The sequence below is a fragment of the Salmo salar genome, chromosome 16, assembly GCF_965601325.2.
Source record: "Salmo salar chromosome 16, fSalSal1, whole genome shotgun sequence".
Lineage (NCBI taxonomy): Eukaryota > Metazoa > Chordata > Actinopteri > Salmoniformes > Salmonidae > Salmo > Salmo salar.
Window position 1 is genome coordinate 10,090,633 of NC_138306.1, and position 13,652 is coordinate 10,104,284.

Consider the following 13,652-nt stretch of genomic DNA (forward strand, 5'->3'; position numbering starts at 1 on the left):
CTCACCTGAGGTAAAGTATCTCATGATAAGCTGTAGACCACACTATTTACCAAGAGAGTTTTCATCGATATTTTTCGTAGCTGTCTATTTACCACCACAAACCAATGCTGGCACTAAGACGGCACTCAACGAGCTGTATAAGGCCATAAGCAAACAAGAAAATGCTCATCCAGAGGCAGCACTCCTAGTGGCCGGGGACTTTAATGCAGGGAAACTTAAATCCGTTTTACCGCATTTCTACCAGCATGTTAAATGTGCAACCAGAGGAAAAAAACCTCCACACACAGAGATGCGTACAAAGCTCTCCCTCTCCCATTTGGCAAATCTGACCTAACCCTATCCTCCTGATTTCTGCTTACAAGCAAAAACTAAAGCAGGAAGTACCAGTGACTCGCTCAAAACGGAAGTGGTCAGATGACGCAGATGCTAAGCTACAGGACAGTTTTTCTAGCACAGACTGGAATACGTTCTGGGGTTCTTCGCATGGCACTGAGGAGTACACCACATCAGTCACTGACTTCATCAATAAATGCATTGATGACGTCGTCCCCACAGTGACCGTATGTACATACCCCAACCAGAAGCCATGGTTTACAAGCAATATCCGCACTGAGCTAAAGGGTAGAGCTGTCGATTTCAAGGAGCGAGACTCTAGCCCGGAAGCTATTAAGAAATCCTGCTATGCCCTCCAACGAACCATCAAACAGGCTAAGCGTCAATTCAGGTCTAAGATTGAATCGTACTACACCGGCTCCGACACTCGTCGGATGTGGCAGGGCTTGCAAACTATTACGGACCCAGTTGCATAGGGAGGAGTTCAGTCCCAGGGCTGTGAGCTTTGTGGTCAGCTTAGAAAGCACTATGTTATTAAAGGCAGAGCTGGAGTCAATGAGCAGCATCCTCATGTATGCATTCCTTTTGAATTGCTCCCCCACTTTGTCCTTATATTTGTGTATCGCCATCTTGATCGATCTGCATAGGTCGTATTTGTACTGTATAACCATACAATTGTCCCCGTCACCTTGCATGTTTATAAGCAGCATCTCTCAGTTTCCCGACTAGGCTGCCATCAATCCACGGTTTTTGATTCAGTTAAGTTTTGAAAGACACCATCGGAATCACACGTTTTTATGAATTCAGTCGGTGACTGAGTCTGCGTATTCATTGATGTTATCCCCAGAGGTTCCCCGGAACTTATTCCAGTCCATGTGATCAAAACAGTCTTGGTGCATGGATTCTGATTGGTCAGACCAGACCACCGGAACTTCCCTCTTGAGTCTTTGGTTTGTTGAGGCGGGGAGGAGCAAAATGGAGTCATGGTCAGATTTGACGAAGGGAGGACTAAAATAACAAAATACATGTAGGAGTCAGGCTTAACTAGGGAAAGGGAGATACCTAGCCAGTTGTACTACTGAATTCCTTCAACTGAATTGTGGCTTCCACATTTAACCCAACTTCTCTGAATCAGAGAAGTGCAGGGAGCTGCTTTAATTGACATACATGTCTTTGGTACCCAGTGCAGGATGATATATTTTTACCTTGGGGATTTGATCCAGCAACCTTTTGGTTACTGGCCCAATGCTCTTACCACTAGGCTACATGCCACCCCAACTAAACATAAAACATATGGTTTTCATGAGAGTTACTCTTTGAGACTTATTTGTTAACTAGCACAACTCATATGTGCTGCACATCGGGATTCTGCAGGTTGTGGTCACGTTCCTATCCGCTTGGAAAGCATGAGCTAAGGTCATGCTGAGGTCATATTGAGTTCACGCTTGGTTCAAAGACAAAAAAAAGTGTCCCAACCAGAAAGGTATTATATTAACTAGATATCCCGGGCCTATAACTTGCCTAGTATAATCGTCTGGAAACAACCAACCAGTGAGAAAGATAAGATGACCCTAGGCCTACTACTGTTTCCACCTTTACCTAGTGTACGTCATTGGCGTAGGTTGATGGAGGCGGATAAAGCCTGGACCACTATTTGGACAAAACACTTAATAAGACATTTTAGCCTGTATTGTCACAGAGTAGGGTAATAGTTTGTGCAATTATCTGGGATTTCACTTCTTTCCGATGTGTGCACTTGTCGTATTCACCTTCACTGGTAATGAAGCATGTCTGATGGCGATTCAGGGTTTATACATTTTACCACAGTAATTAATCAGAGTAGTTCACAATGCAGGATTACAGTACCATCTAGTGGAAATAAATAGCGCATCCACGGTACTGAATGACATACTGTATACCACATGCATATCCCTGTTGCATTGATACATTACTGCAAATGTGGTCAGATGGTGTAAATACATTTCACCCCACAAAAATCAGAAACAAGATACAACTGGCAATTCATTCTAACTGGGTACTTTTAACACGCATGCTATACTTACAATATATAACACAATTTACAACTATATTATTTCAATGTCATTTCGTTTTTACCAAACATATGCTTTCAAAACCATGGACTGTATGTTCAACACATGAAGTAGGACTGAAGTGCTTATGGATAATAATTAGTCCCTGATTGGTGAAGTGACATATTTAATATGTATGTGCACACAAATCAAAATCAACTGTATGATGTTGCCGAAGTTGTGATTCGGCTTCGACAAGCTGGTGGTGCCGGAAGAAAAGATGGCGGATCATGAGGAGCAGTTATCTGATGAGGCTAAGGTAAGATGTCGTTTTTATCCACATTGGAGGATTTGTGATATCTTTAGGGTTGTATGTGCATGCTTTTATTTAAGCTACTGTGTATAAAAGCTGGATAAACAAACCGCGATAATTGCTCGGCTAACGTTAGTCTAGTTATTATTTTTAGCTCGGCAGCCGCTCTGCCCAACTTCCGCTCCTTTGCGAATCTCAAATGCAGACTCCTTGTACGGTCCTAGCTCTAAAATAGGGACCGTGTAGCATATAACAAATTCATCAAAGTTAACCTCTTACCCTCTTAATCGAAAACATTGTAACAAACGTTGTGCTTGCATTTGTCTCTATCGCTTTGTGATCATGTCTTGAACTTCTCACAAATGAGCAGCTAACGTTAGCTAAGCTAGCAACCTACACCTCCTGTTAACGCTCTTTGCACACTGAATGCTGGAAAATGTGCTATTTACTGCCGTTTGTGTGTGACATATGATTGTAGTGTTGAATCTCGGATTTAAATATAGGTCCAACTGTCTAGCGTGATGATCGCCAGAAGATAGCGACACTACCATTACGCTTGTTTACACTGAACTGCACTGGGGTCGGAACGCAATCACGGTAATGGCAGAGATCCCTTTAACGCATATGTTCGTTCTGATAGCCAGGCTTGCTTCGCCCTCATGTTGGTGTAAGCAGGCGAGGTAGTGCTACGTATCAACAGTCAATCCAGTAGGGGCTGGAAACTACAGTAGAGTGAGCTTCAATTGGTCAAACGCGACACAACGTCGCAGAGTATTTGAATAAAGTTAGGTTTATTCCAACTTTGGTCTCACTCATGCTCGCATTGCCCAATGGTCCCACTGCCCACTTTGCTTCCTTTGTTTCATCGCCCTCAACATACTATGTTCATCTTATGCGTTACATTAAGACACCTTGGAGCCGGCACGGGATATAGGTTGGAAAACATACCTCAATACAGGGGTGGGATATTCCACTGTTCTCCAAATGTTACCTTTTTCCCACTGCTCCACCGAGAAGCTTGAAATACTGCTAGCTAGCTGTTTACTCTCCACTTGAGAGATGCTGAATGTACAGAACCCTACCCCTGTAGCTTTTTTTGTTGTATTTGATTAGGATCCCCATTAGCTGTTGCAAAAGCAGCAGCTACTCTTCCTGGGGTCCACACAAAACATGAAACATGACATAATTCAGAACATTAATAGACAAGGACAGAACTACATAAAAAAAAATTAAAGGCACACGTAGCCTACATATCAATGCATACAAACTATCTAGATCAAATAGGTCAGTAGCTTAACACAGCCAGATACATAGTTGCGTACATGTCGTCTTTTGAAATGCCAGTTTGTGCCGATGTACCCAAGTGAGGGCTGAACTTGACCAAAGTGTACCATGGAAAAGCCTAAGAGAGAGTGGTGCAGTGGTTCTTCCTTCAGAGCCCAGAGATTGCAAGAATATGGCCTAGCCTAATGGTATAGAAGGCTTTCAGGTGTAGCCTACTGAATATACTAGGCCTATGCATGCCTTGTTCATTGAATTGGCTAAAGCAGATTAGCTGTAGATGGTTTGATAGGGGAAGTAAAGTGCAGCCTCACAGAGCCAGTATAGCGATCAATTTACAAACCTCCGAAATACCACAGCCCAGCCCCACTGCTGTCTGTCTGGTGTTGCCCTCCTACACGTACTTGACTACTCCTGTATCACTGTCTGCTCCACCCTGACTTTTAATAACTGTTTTAAGCCTCAGCCATTTAACATGGCTTACGTTGAAACTATGAACAACTGGTGTTTGGGTGTTAGTCGTGTGGTCTGTGTAATCTGAGACTTTACTGGAGGAATGTTGTCAAATTCTCTAATTCACATCATAGTTACTGGCTGTAAAAATAGCCACACGGATAACTCTTTTTTATTTTATTTATTATTATTATTTATTTTTATTGGACTTCCCCATTTTGAAGGCTCATCATGATCTCTCTCGGTTAGGTCGAGTCCTATGTAACAGAGTTAGTAACGTGCTGTAAGCTCACTCCACAGCTAGCTTGAAATGATGCCGATGGAGCCATCCAATCGCTACCTTTTTGTATGGCTCAATCGATTTGAACATTGTCAAGTAGGGTGGTCATGTGTTGCGAATCACTGGTTTGAGCCCAGTATGGGGCAGTCGGACAGTAAAGGAAGCTAAGCTGTTAACCCCTCTACTGTTAGAGCTGCATCTATAAACCGAAAATTACAGACACCGGCATTGCCTCCCTCTTACCGAAGAATTTTGCATACATCAGTCATTTTCTATGATTTTTGCTACACAGCGTTCCTGTTTTATTGTTCTAAAACCATTATTTGGTCAACAGTAATAGCCTATGCATTATGTTGATTCCTGCTATGAAAGTATCTGTCTGTTCATGTTTCACTGTCAGCTGATGTGTGACCGAGCCACTCTCACTGCCATTGTGCACAAAGGGAGCGATGCATTCTGAGAAGCACAAGCATATGACCCTTGCTCAAAATGCAATTGTGGAAAAACATGCAATTAACTGCTGTTCTTGTTACAGAGAAAAGAGTCACAGCTTTCTGTATGTATTTCTGACTTCTTAAAAACCCCTAAGGTCGATATCCACGCCAATTGAATTAGCATAATACAAAAATCCCCTTTAAAAATATCTCAGTTTAAGCTAGAGAGATGGGGGTTTTTTGCGTTGGATTCGTCTCAGTCCACCAGTGCATGTGAGCGGAGTTGAGCAGTTGGAAAATCCTGCTCATGGAGTGGCGCTTCCTCTCTGGCGCTCCATGTCCGCTCCTACTGCTCCCCTAAAAATCGCTCTGTGCTCACAGGAAAAAAACTGCTGCTCCAAATTCGCTCCATTCATTCAAATCACAATTTAACCAACAACCACCTATTTTGTTTGACTACCCGGACCTACCATTTTGGTTTTATAATATTGAAATCAAACCCTATGAATTTGAATAAAAGTATTTGAATTAACATGAAAAGGTGAATGTAACAAGCGCATATTTCAAATAGGCTACATGTCATATTAAACAGCATATAAACACTCTAAATAGGTCATGAGCCAGACGGGGAGCCTTAGAAGGAATAAACATTAATTATTTAGGCTATATTCTTTCAAGGCTATAGCCTAAAAAGAAATACATTGGAGCATTTGCGTGTGTGACACAATAGGCTGGTAGGAACATAAAGCGCTCAGCATTTAAACAACATTTCGTTGTATTAAATCATTAGTCTATAAATTGCGCATATAGGCTGTGACTTATTTAAAATAAATACAAATGACACAAAAAATGACTTGGTGCCTTTTTATATATAATTTTATTTTTTATTTTTTTAGAAACACGGTTTTGGCCACTCTGTGGCTTCAGGTTCATGCGATGGTGCCTGGAGAGCAGAGTTTCTATTTAATTTTTTTTACAGTGAGGGGGGGGAAAAAGTATTTGATCCCCTGCTGATTTTGTACATTTGCCCACTGACAAAGAAATGATCAGTCTATAATTTTAATGGTAGGTTTATTTGAACAGTGAGACACAGAATAACAACAAAAAAATCCAGAAAAAAAACAAAGTGTTATAAATTTATTTGCGTTTTAATGAGGGACATAAGTATTTGACCCCTCTGCAAAACATGACTTAGTACTTGGTGGCAAAACCCTTGTTGGCAATCACAGAGGTCAGACGTTTCTTGTAGTTGGCCACCAGGTTTGCACACATCTCAGGAGGGATTTTGTCCCACTCCTCTTTGCAGATCTTCTCCAAGTCATTAAGGTTTCGAGGCTGACGTTTGGCAACTCGAACCTTCAGCTCCCTCCACAGATTTTCTATGGGATTAAGGTCTGGAGACTGGCTAGGCCACTCCAGGACCTTAATGTGCTTCTTCTTGAGCAACTCCTTTGTAGCCTTGGCTGTGTGTTTTGGGTCATTGTCATGCTGGAATACCCATCCACGACCCATTTTCAATGCCCTGGCTGAGGGAAGGAGGTTCTCGCCCACGATTTGATGGTACATGGCCCGTCCATCGTCCCTTTGATGCGATGAAGTTGTCCTGTCCCCATAGCAGAAAAATACCCCCAAAGCATAATGTTTCCACCTCCATGTTTGACGGTGGGGATGGTGTTCTTGGGGTCATAGGCAGCGTTCCTCCTCCTCCAAACATGGCGAGTTGAGTTGATGCCAAAGAGCTCCATTTCGGTCTCATCTGACCACAACACTTTCACCCAGTTGTCCTCTGAATCATTCAGATGTTCATTGGCAAACTTCAGATGGGCATGTATATGTGCTTTCTTGAGCAGGGGGACCTTGCGGGCACTGCAGGATTTCAGTCCTTCACGGCGTAGTGTGTTACCAATTGTTTTCTTGGTGACTATGGTCCCAGCTGCCTTGAGATCATTGACAAGATCCTCCCGTGTAGTTCTGGGCTGATTCCTCACTGTTCACCTGATCATCGCAACTTCACGAGGTGAGATCTTGCATGGAGCACCAGGCCGAGGGAGATTGACAGTTCTTTTGTGTTTCTTCCATTTGCGAAATGATCGCACCAACTGTTGTCACCTTCTCACCAAGCTGCTTGGCAATGGTCTTGTAGCCCATTCCAGCCTTGTGTAGGTCTACAATCTTGTCCCTGACATCCTTGGAGAGCTCTTTGGTCTTGACCATGGTGGAGAGTTTGGAATCTGATTGATTGCTTCTGTGGACCGGTGTCTTTTATACAGGTAACAAGCTGAGATTAGGAGCACTCCCTTTAAGAGCTCATTCCCTGTATAAAAGACACCTGGGAGCCAGAAATCTTTCTGATTGAGAGGGGGTCAAATACTTATTTCCCTCGTTATAAATTGATTTGCATTTTAATATTTTTTTATGTGTTTTTCTGGATTTTTTGTTGTTGTTATTCTGTCTCACTGTTCAAATAAACCTACCATTAAAATTATAGACTGATAATTTCTTTGTCAGTGGGCAAACATACAAAATCAACAGGGGATCAAATGCTTCTTTCCCTCACTGTAGGTCTAAATGTTTTTAGTCAAAATAACCCAATCAAAACGTAAAACTCCTTGAACATGGGGAAAGTTCCAGGCCTATTGGGCCCAAATTAATGATGGCTTATTTGTATAGATAATAAAACAAAAATTAACAATGTTTGAGATCAGATTTTTTGTTCGCAAATACTTTGCTAAAATGACACTTATCTACCCACCTCATTCCTTTCTTTTCGCATGTGCACGTAGTGTGTACACTATCATGCTTTCGGCATATGTCTTTGCAGATTCCACAATGATTATTTAGTTGTGGAAACTACATCACTGCACTCCCTCTATTGGCCCTCATCTTTGTAAGTCACCTTGATTTAGCACCTGTGTGTTTTATCAGTTTCTTTATGAAAATATTTAGCGAACTCCATGACAGTAGCTAAAGCAAGGGTCGGTAGCGGAACACAAGTAGACCACAAATGCATGCGGGCTGGGCATGCCCTGAGCTCGTGAAGTGAGCGCTACTGGAGCGAAATTGGAGCGGGCGAGAAGGTTGACGCTCCAGCCTTTGGGAATCTCACGCCTCGTTCCAGTGAAATTGGGCACGCTCAGCTCCTCGCTCCGCTTACATGCTGTGCAGTCCACTTATGTCGCACTTTCGCATCTCAATCAATCAAATGTGTATATATATAAAGCCCCTTTTACATCAGCCCGATGTCACAAAGTGCTAGACAGAAACCCAGCCGAAAACCCCAAACAGTAAGCAATGCAGTTGTAGAAGCACGGTGCCTAGGAAAAACTCCCTAGAAAGGCCAAAACCTAGGAAGAAATCTAGAGAGGAACCAGGCTATGAGGGGTGGCCAGTCCTCTTCTGGCTGTGCCGGTTGGAGATTATAACAGCACATGGCCAAGATGTTCAAATGTTCATAGATGACTAGCAGGGTCAAATAATAATCACAGTGGTTGTAGAGGGTGCAACAGGTCAGCACCTCAGGAGTAAATGTCAGTTGGCTTTTCATAGCCGATCATTCAGAGTTAGAAACAGCTGGTGCGGTAGAGAGTGAGTCAAAAACAGCAGGTCCTGGACAAGGTAGCACGTCCGGTGAACAGGTCAGGGTTCCACAGCCACAGGCAGAACAGTTGAAACTGGAGCAGCAGCACGACCAGGTGGACTGGGGACAACCACCAACTTATACTCGGCCTTGTCTCAGGTTAATAACTCACGAACATCTCCCACACGGCACGAACCCGGAGGGCGTGCCAACCCGGACAGGAAGATTACGTCTGTAACTCAACCCACTTAAGTGACGCACCCCTCTTAGGGGTGGCATGGAAGAGCACCAGTAATCCAGTGACTCAGCCCCTGTAATAGGGTTAGAGGTAGAGAATCCCAGTGGAGAGAGGGGAACCGGCCAGGCAGAGGCAGCAAGGATGGTTCGTCACTTCAGTGCCTTTCCATTCACCTTCACACCCCTGGGCCAGACTACACTCAATCATAGGACCTACTGAAGAGATGAGTCTTCAATAAAAACTTCAAGGTTGAGACCGAGGTAGCGTCTCTCACATGGATAGGCAGACTATTCCATAAAAATGGAGCTCTATAGGAGAAAGCCCTGCCCCCAGCTGTTTGCTTAGAAATTCTAGGGATATTAAGGAGGCCTGCATCTTGTGACCGTAGCGTACGTGTAGGTATGTACGGCAGGACCAAATTGGAAAAATGGGTAGGAGCAATGCCATGTAATATTTTTTAGGTTCGTTGTAAAACCTTGAAATCAGCATCTGCGGTGAACGGTGACATCGCAAGAGAAGTGTTTGTCAGACCATGAGATATCCGGAAAGTCTGTCTTCTCACAAAATCGTCTGTAGCGTCCAAACTGTTTGGTCTACACACTGTGGCTCGTTTCAAGAAACTAGGCGTATGTTGCACATCACTACTTCACAGGAGAGGCATTTGAACGTAAACATTTGATTTTTTTTTTATCAAAATGTTTTTTTTTTTTTTTTGTCAGAAATGCCTTCTGGAACATGTGAACTTTCATGTGCCTTAATAACAAGCTTGCATGCCATCTGTAAATAGCAACGGAAAAAGTCAGGAACCTTCCCGCTAGCCATGATTGGCTGAGATAATGGATGGGCAGGACATGCTGAGAGATGAGTTCAGATTGGTTTGCCATGTAGCATGCTTCTGTCTATAACATGAGCTGGTCAGTATGTGTAGGTAATCCTTTCTAACGCAGCTTTTTTGAACAATATCACAAAAAACTGCAAAAAAAACTGCTGTTTGCATTGCTAGTTATAGCCTAATGTTAGCTAGCTAACATTGAACCTAGTTGGTTAGCTTTAGATACCTGCAGGTTCATGCATGGTGGTAATGTTATGAGTTGGGATTTTGGTTCATTGTTCAACTGGCTAAACAAAAGACTCCACTATGCAAGTAACCATTTCACTGTACTGTTTACACCTTCTGTATCCTGTACATGTGACAAATGCATTTATATGATATTTCATATAGTGTGTGTGTTTACCAGAGAAGGTAATGTGAAGAACAGCATGACCTGCACCAAAGTCAAATTAGGATATAACGTTAGGCCAATGAGACAGTGTCCAAGTTCTAAAATTCTCCAGTAGCATGCCCTGCTTTTATTTCGTAACACTCACAACCGTCAGCTCTTTTCTGTAATTAGCTCGCCGTTCATTATTTTCCTGTAATAATGAATACTAATTAGCTAAAGTTAAGACGTTGTCAGCTATGATATAGTCATTGTTAGAACTAACAATCTAGAAATGAACCAAAACGTTGCTTTTAGTTGCTTGGTTTGCTAAATTTAAATATACTAAATTCATTTTTAAACAGATGGGTTTATTGGTGTTATACTATTTTGGACTACCAGGCTGCTGATGTCATGCAGCCTGTCGTTTTTGTGTTTTATACTTTTTCATAACTACAAGTTTAATGTCGGACGACAATCGAATGTTCATGATGTCACCTCGACAACTGTCTACAGACATGTCGATAGACGTAGTATAAACCAGCCTTTAGTCTTGAAATGTTTGGTTGTTTAGTACACTACTCACTCTGTTTAGCACATAGCCCCACCCATCTCCTGAAGGTTTCACATGTGAGGCCAAGGCTTAAGAAGGTATGAACGATGCTGAATGAGTATAGACAAAGAAGAGCTCTCCAGTAGGTGAACCAAAATATTCAAGGGCCATTTTCTCAAAGTTGGGTTACAAGTTTATCAACTTTCAAAGCAGAATTACTTTCCCCATTGTTCCTCATCTGTAGTGTATGATATACCATTTTCTAGCTCAGTCTCTATTTTTACACAATGTAAAAAAAAAAAACATTGAGGGTCACAAATGAACCCTCTGTGAAAAGGTGAGACTCGAACAAACACATACAGTACCAGTTAAAAGTTTGGACACCTACTCATTCAAGGGTTTTTATTTGTACTTTTTTCTACATTGTAGAAAATAGTGAAGACGTCAAAACTATGAAATAACACATGAAATCATGTAGTAAAGGTCGAGCGACATGGCCGATTTTTAATTAGGGACGATTTTAAGTTTTCATAAATCGTTCATCGGCATTTTTGGACGCCGATTACATTGCACTCCAAAAGGAGACTGCGTGGCAGGCTGACCACCTGTTACGTGAGTGCAGCAAGGAGCCAAGGTAAGTTGCTAGCTAGCATTAAACTTATCTCATAAAAAAACAATGAATCTTAACAAGTGATTGTTAACTACACATGGATGATGATATCACTAGTTTAACTAGCTTGTCCTGCGTTGCATATAATCAATGCGGTGCCTGATAATTTATCATCGAATCACAGCCTACTTCACCAGGCGGGTGATGATTTAACAAGCGCATTTGCGATAAAAGCACTGTCGTTGCACCAATGTACCTAACCATAAACATCAATGCCTTTCTTAAAATCAATACACAAGTATATATATTTTTTTAAACCTGCATATTTAGTTAAAAGAAATTCATGCTAGCAGGCAATATTATCTAGGGAAATTGTGTCACTTCTCTTGCGTTCTGTGCAAGCAGAGTCAGGGTATATGCAGCAGTTTGGGCCGCCTGGCTCGTTGCGAACTGTGTGAAGACCATTCTTTTACATAATTATGACATAACATTGAAGGTTGTGCAATGTAACTGCAATATTTACACTTACGGATGCCATTACGGATGCCAGTGGGTATTTAATTTTACACTTACGGTTCTGTATTTCACTAAAAGAATAAATGTTTTGTTTTCGAAATGATAGTTTCCGGATTTGACCATATTAATGACCTAAGGCTCGTATTTCTGTGTGTTTTATTTTATTATATTATAATTAAGTCTATGATTTGATAGAGCAGTCTGACTGAGCAGTGGCAGGCAGCAGCAGGCTCGTAAGCATTCATTCAAACAGCACTTTCCTGCGTTTGCCAGCAGCTCTTCGCAATGCTTGAAGCGCAGCGCTGTTTATGACTTCAAGCCTATCAACTCCCGAGATTAGGCTGGCAATACTATAGTGCCTATAAGAACATCCAATAGTCAAAGGTAAATTAAATACAAATGGTATAGGGAGAAATAGTCCTATAATTCCTATAACTACAACCTAAAACTTCTTAACTGGGAATATTGAAGACTCATGTTAAAAGGAACCACCAGCTTTCATATGTTCTGAGCAAGGAACTTAAACGTTAGCTTTTTTACATGCCACATATTGCACTTTTACTTTCTTCTTCAACACTGTTTTCGCATTATTTAAACCAAATTGAACGTTTCATTCTTTGAGACTAAATAGATTTTATTTATGTATTGTATTAAGTTAAAATAAGTGTTCATTCAGTATTGTTGTAATTGTCATTTATTTATATATATATATATATATCTATATCTATATCTCGTCCGATTTTAATCGCTATCGGCTTTTTTTGGTCCTCCAATAATCGCTATGGGCGTTGAAAAATCATTATCGGTCAACCTCTATCATGTAGTAACCAACAACCAACAAATCAAAATATACAGTTGAAGTTGGAAGTTTACATACACCTTAGCCAAATACATTAATACTCAGTTTTTCACAATTCCTGACATTTAACCCTAGTAAAAATTCCCTGTCTTAGGTCAGTTAGGATCACCACTTTATTTTAAGAATGTGAAATGTCTGAATAATAGTACAGTGATTTATTTCAGCTTTTATTTCTTTCATCACATTCCCAGTGCGTCAGAAGTTTACATACACTCAATTAGTATTTGGTAGCATTGCCTTTAAATTGTCTAACTTGGGTCAAACGTTTTGGGTAGCCTTCCACAAGCTTCCCATAATAAGTTGGGTGAATTTTTGGCCCATTCCTCCTGACAGAGCTGGTGTAACTGAGTCAGGTTTGTAGGCCTCCTTGCTCGCACGCACTTTTTCAGTTCTGCCCACAAATGTTCTATAGAATTGAGGTCAGGGCTTTGTGATGGCCACTCTAATACCTTGACTTTGTTGTCCTTTAGCCATTTTGCCACAACTTTGGAAGTATGCTTGGGGTCATTGTCCATTTGGAAGACCCATTTGTGACCAAGCTTTAACTACCTGACTGATGTCTTGTTGCTTCAATATATCCACATAATTTTCCCCCTCATTATGCCATCTATTTTGTGAAGTGCACCAGTCCCTCCTGCAGCAAAGCACCCCCCACAACATGATGCTGCCACCCCCGTGCTTCACTGTTGGGATGGTGTTCTTCGGCTTGCAAGCCTCCCAATTTTTCCTCCAAACATAATGATGGTCATTATGGCCAAACAGTTGTATTTTTGTTAAATCAGACCAGAGGACATTTCTCCAAAAAATACGATCTTTGTCCCCATGTGCAGTTGCAAATCGTAGTCAGGCTTTTTTATGGCAGTTTTGGAGCAGTGGCTTCTTTCTTGCTGAGCGGCCTTTCAGGTTATGTCGATATAGGACTTGTTTTATTGTGGATATAGATACTTTTGTACCTGTTTCCTCCAGCATCTTCACA

At 41.6% G+C, this 13,652-nt stretch overlaps 1 protein-coding gene across 1 annotated transcript in view; it reads left to right on the forward strand.

Moving 5' to 3' along the window:
- Nucleotides 1-2,637: 2,637 nt before the first annotated feature.
- capza2 (capping protein (actin filament) muscle Z-line alpha 2) overlaps nt 2,638-13,652 on the forward strand; it is a 47,580-nt gene continuing 36,565 nt past the window's right edge. Inside the window, exon 1 of the mRNA NM_001139651.1 lies at nt 2,638-2,682. Within this exon, the coding sequence (NP_001133123.1) occupies nt 2,644-2,682 (39 nt within the window). The 5' untranslated portion in view covers nt 2,638-2,643. The remainder of the gene's footprint in view (nt 2,683-13,652) is intronic.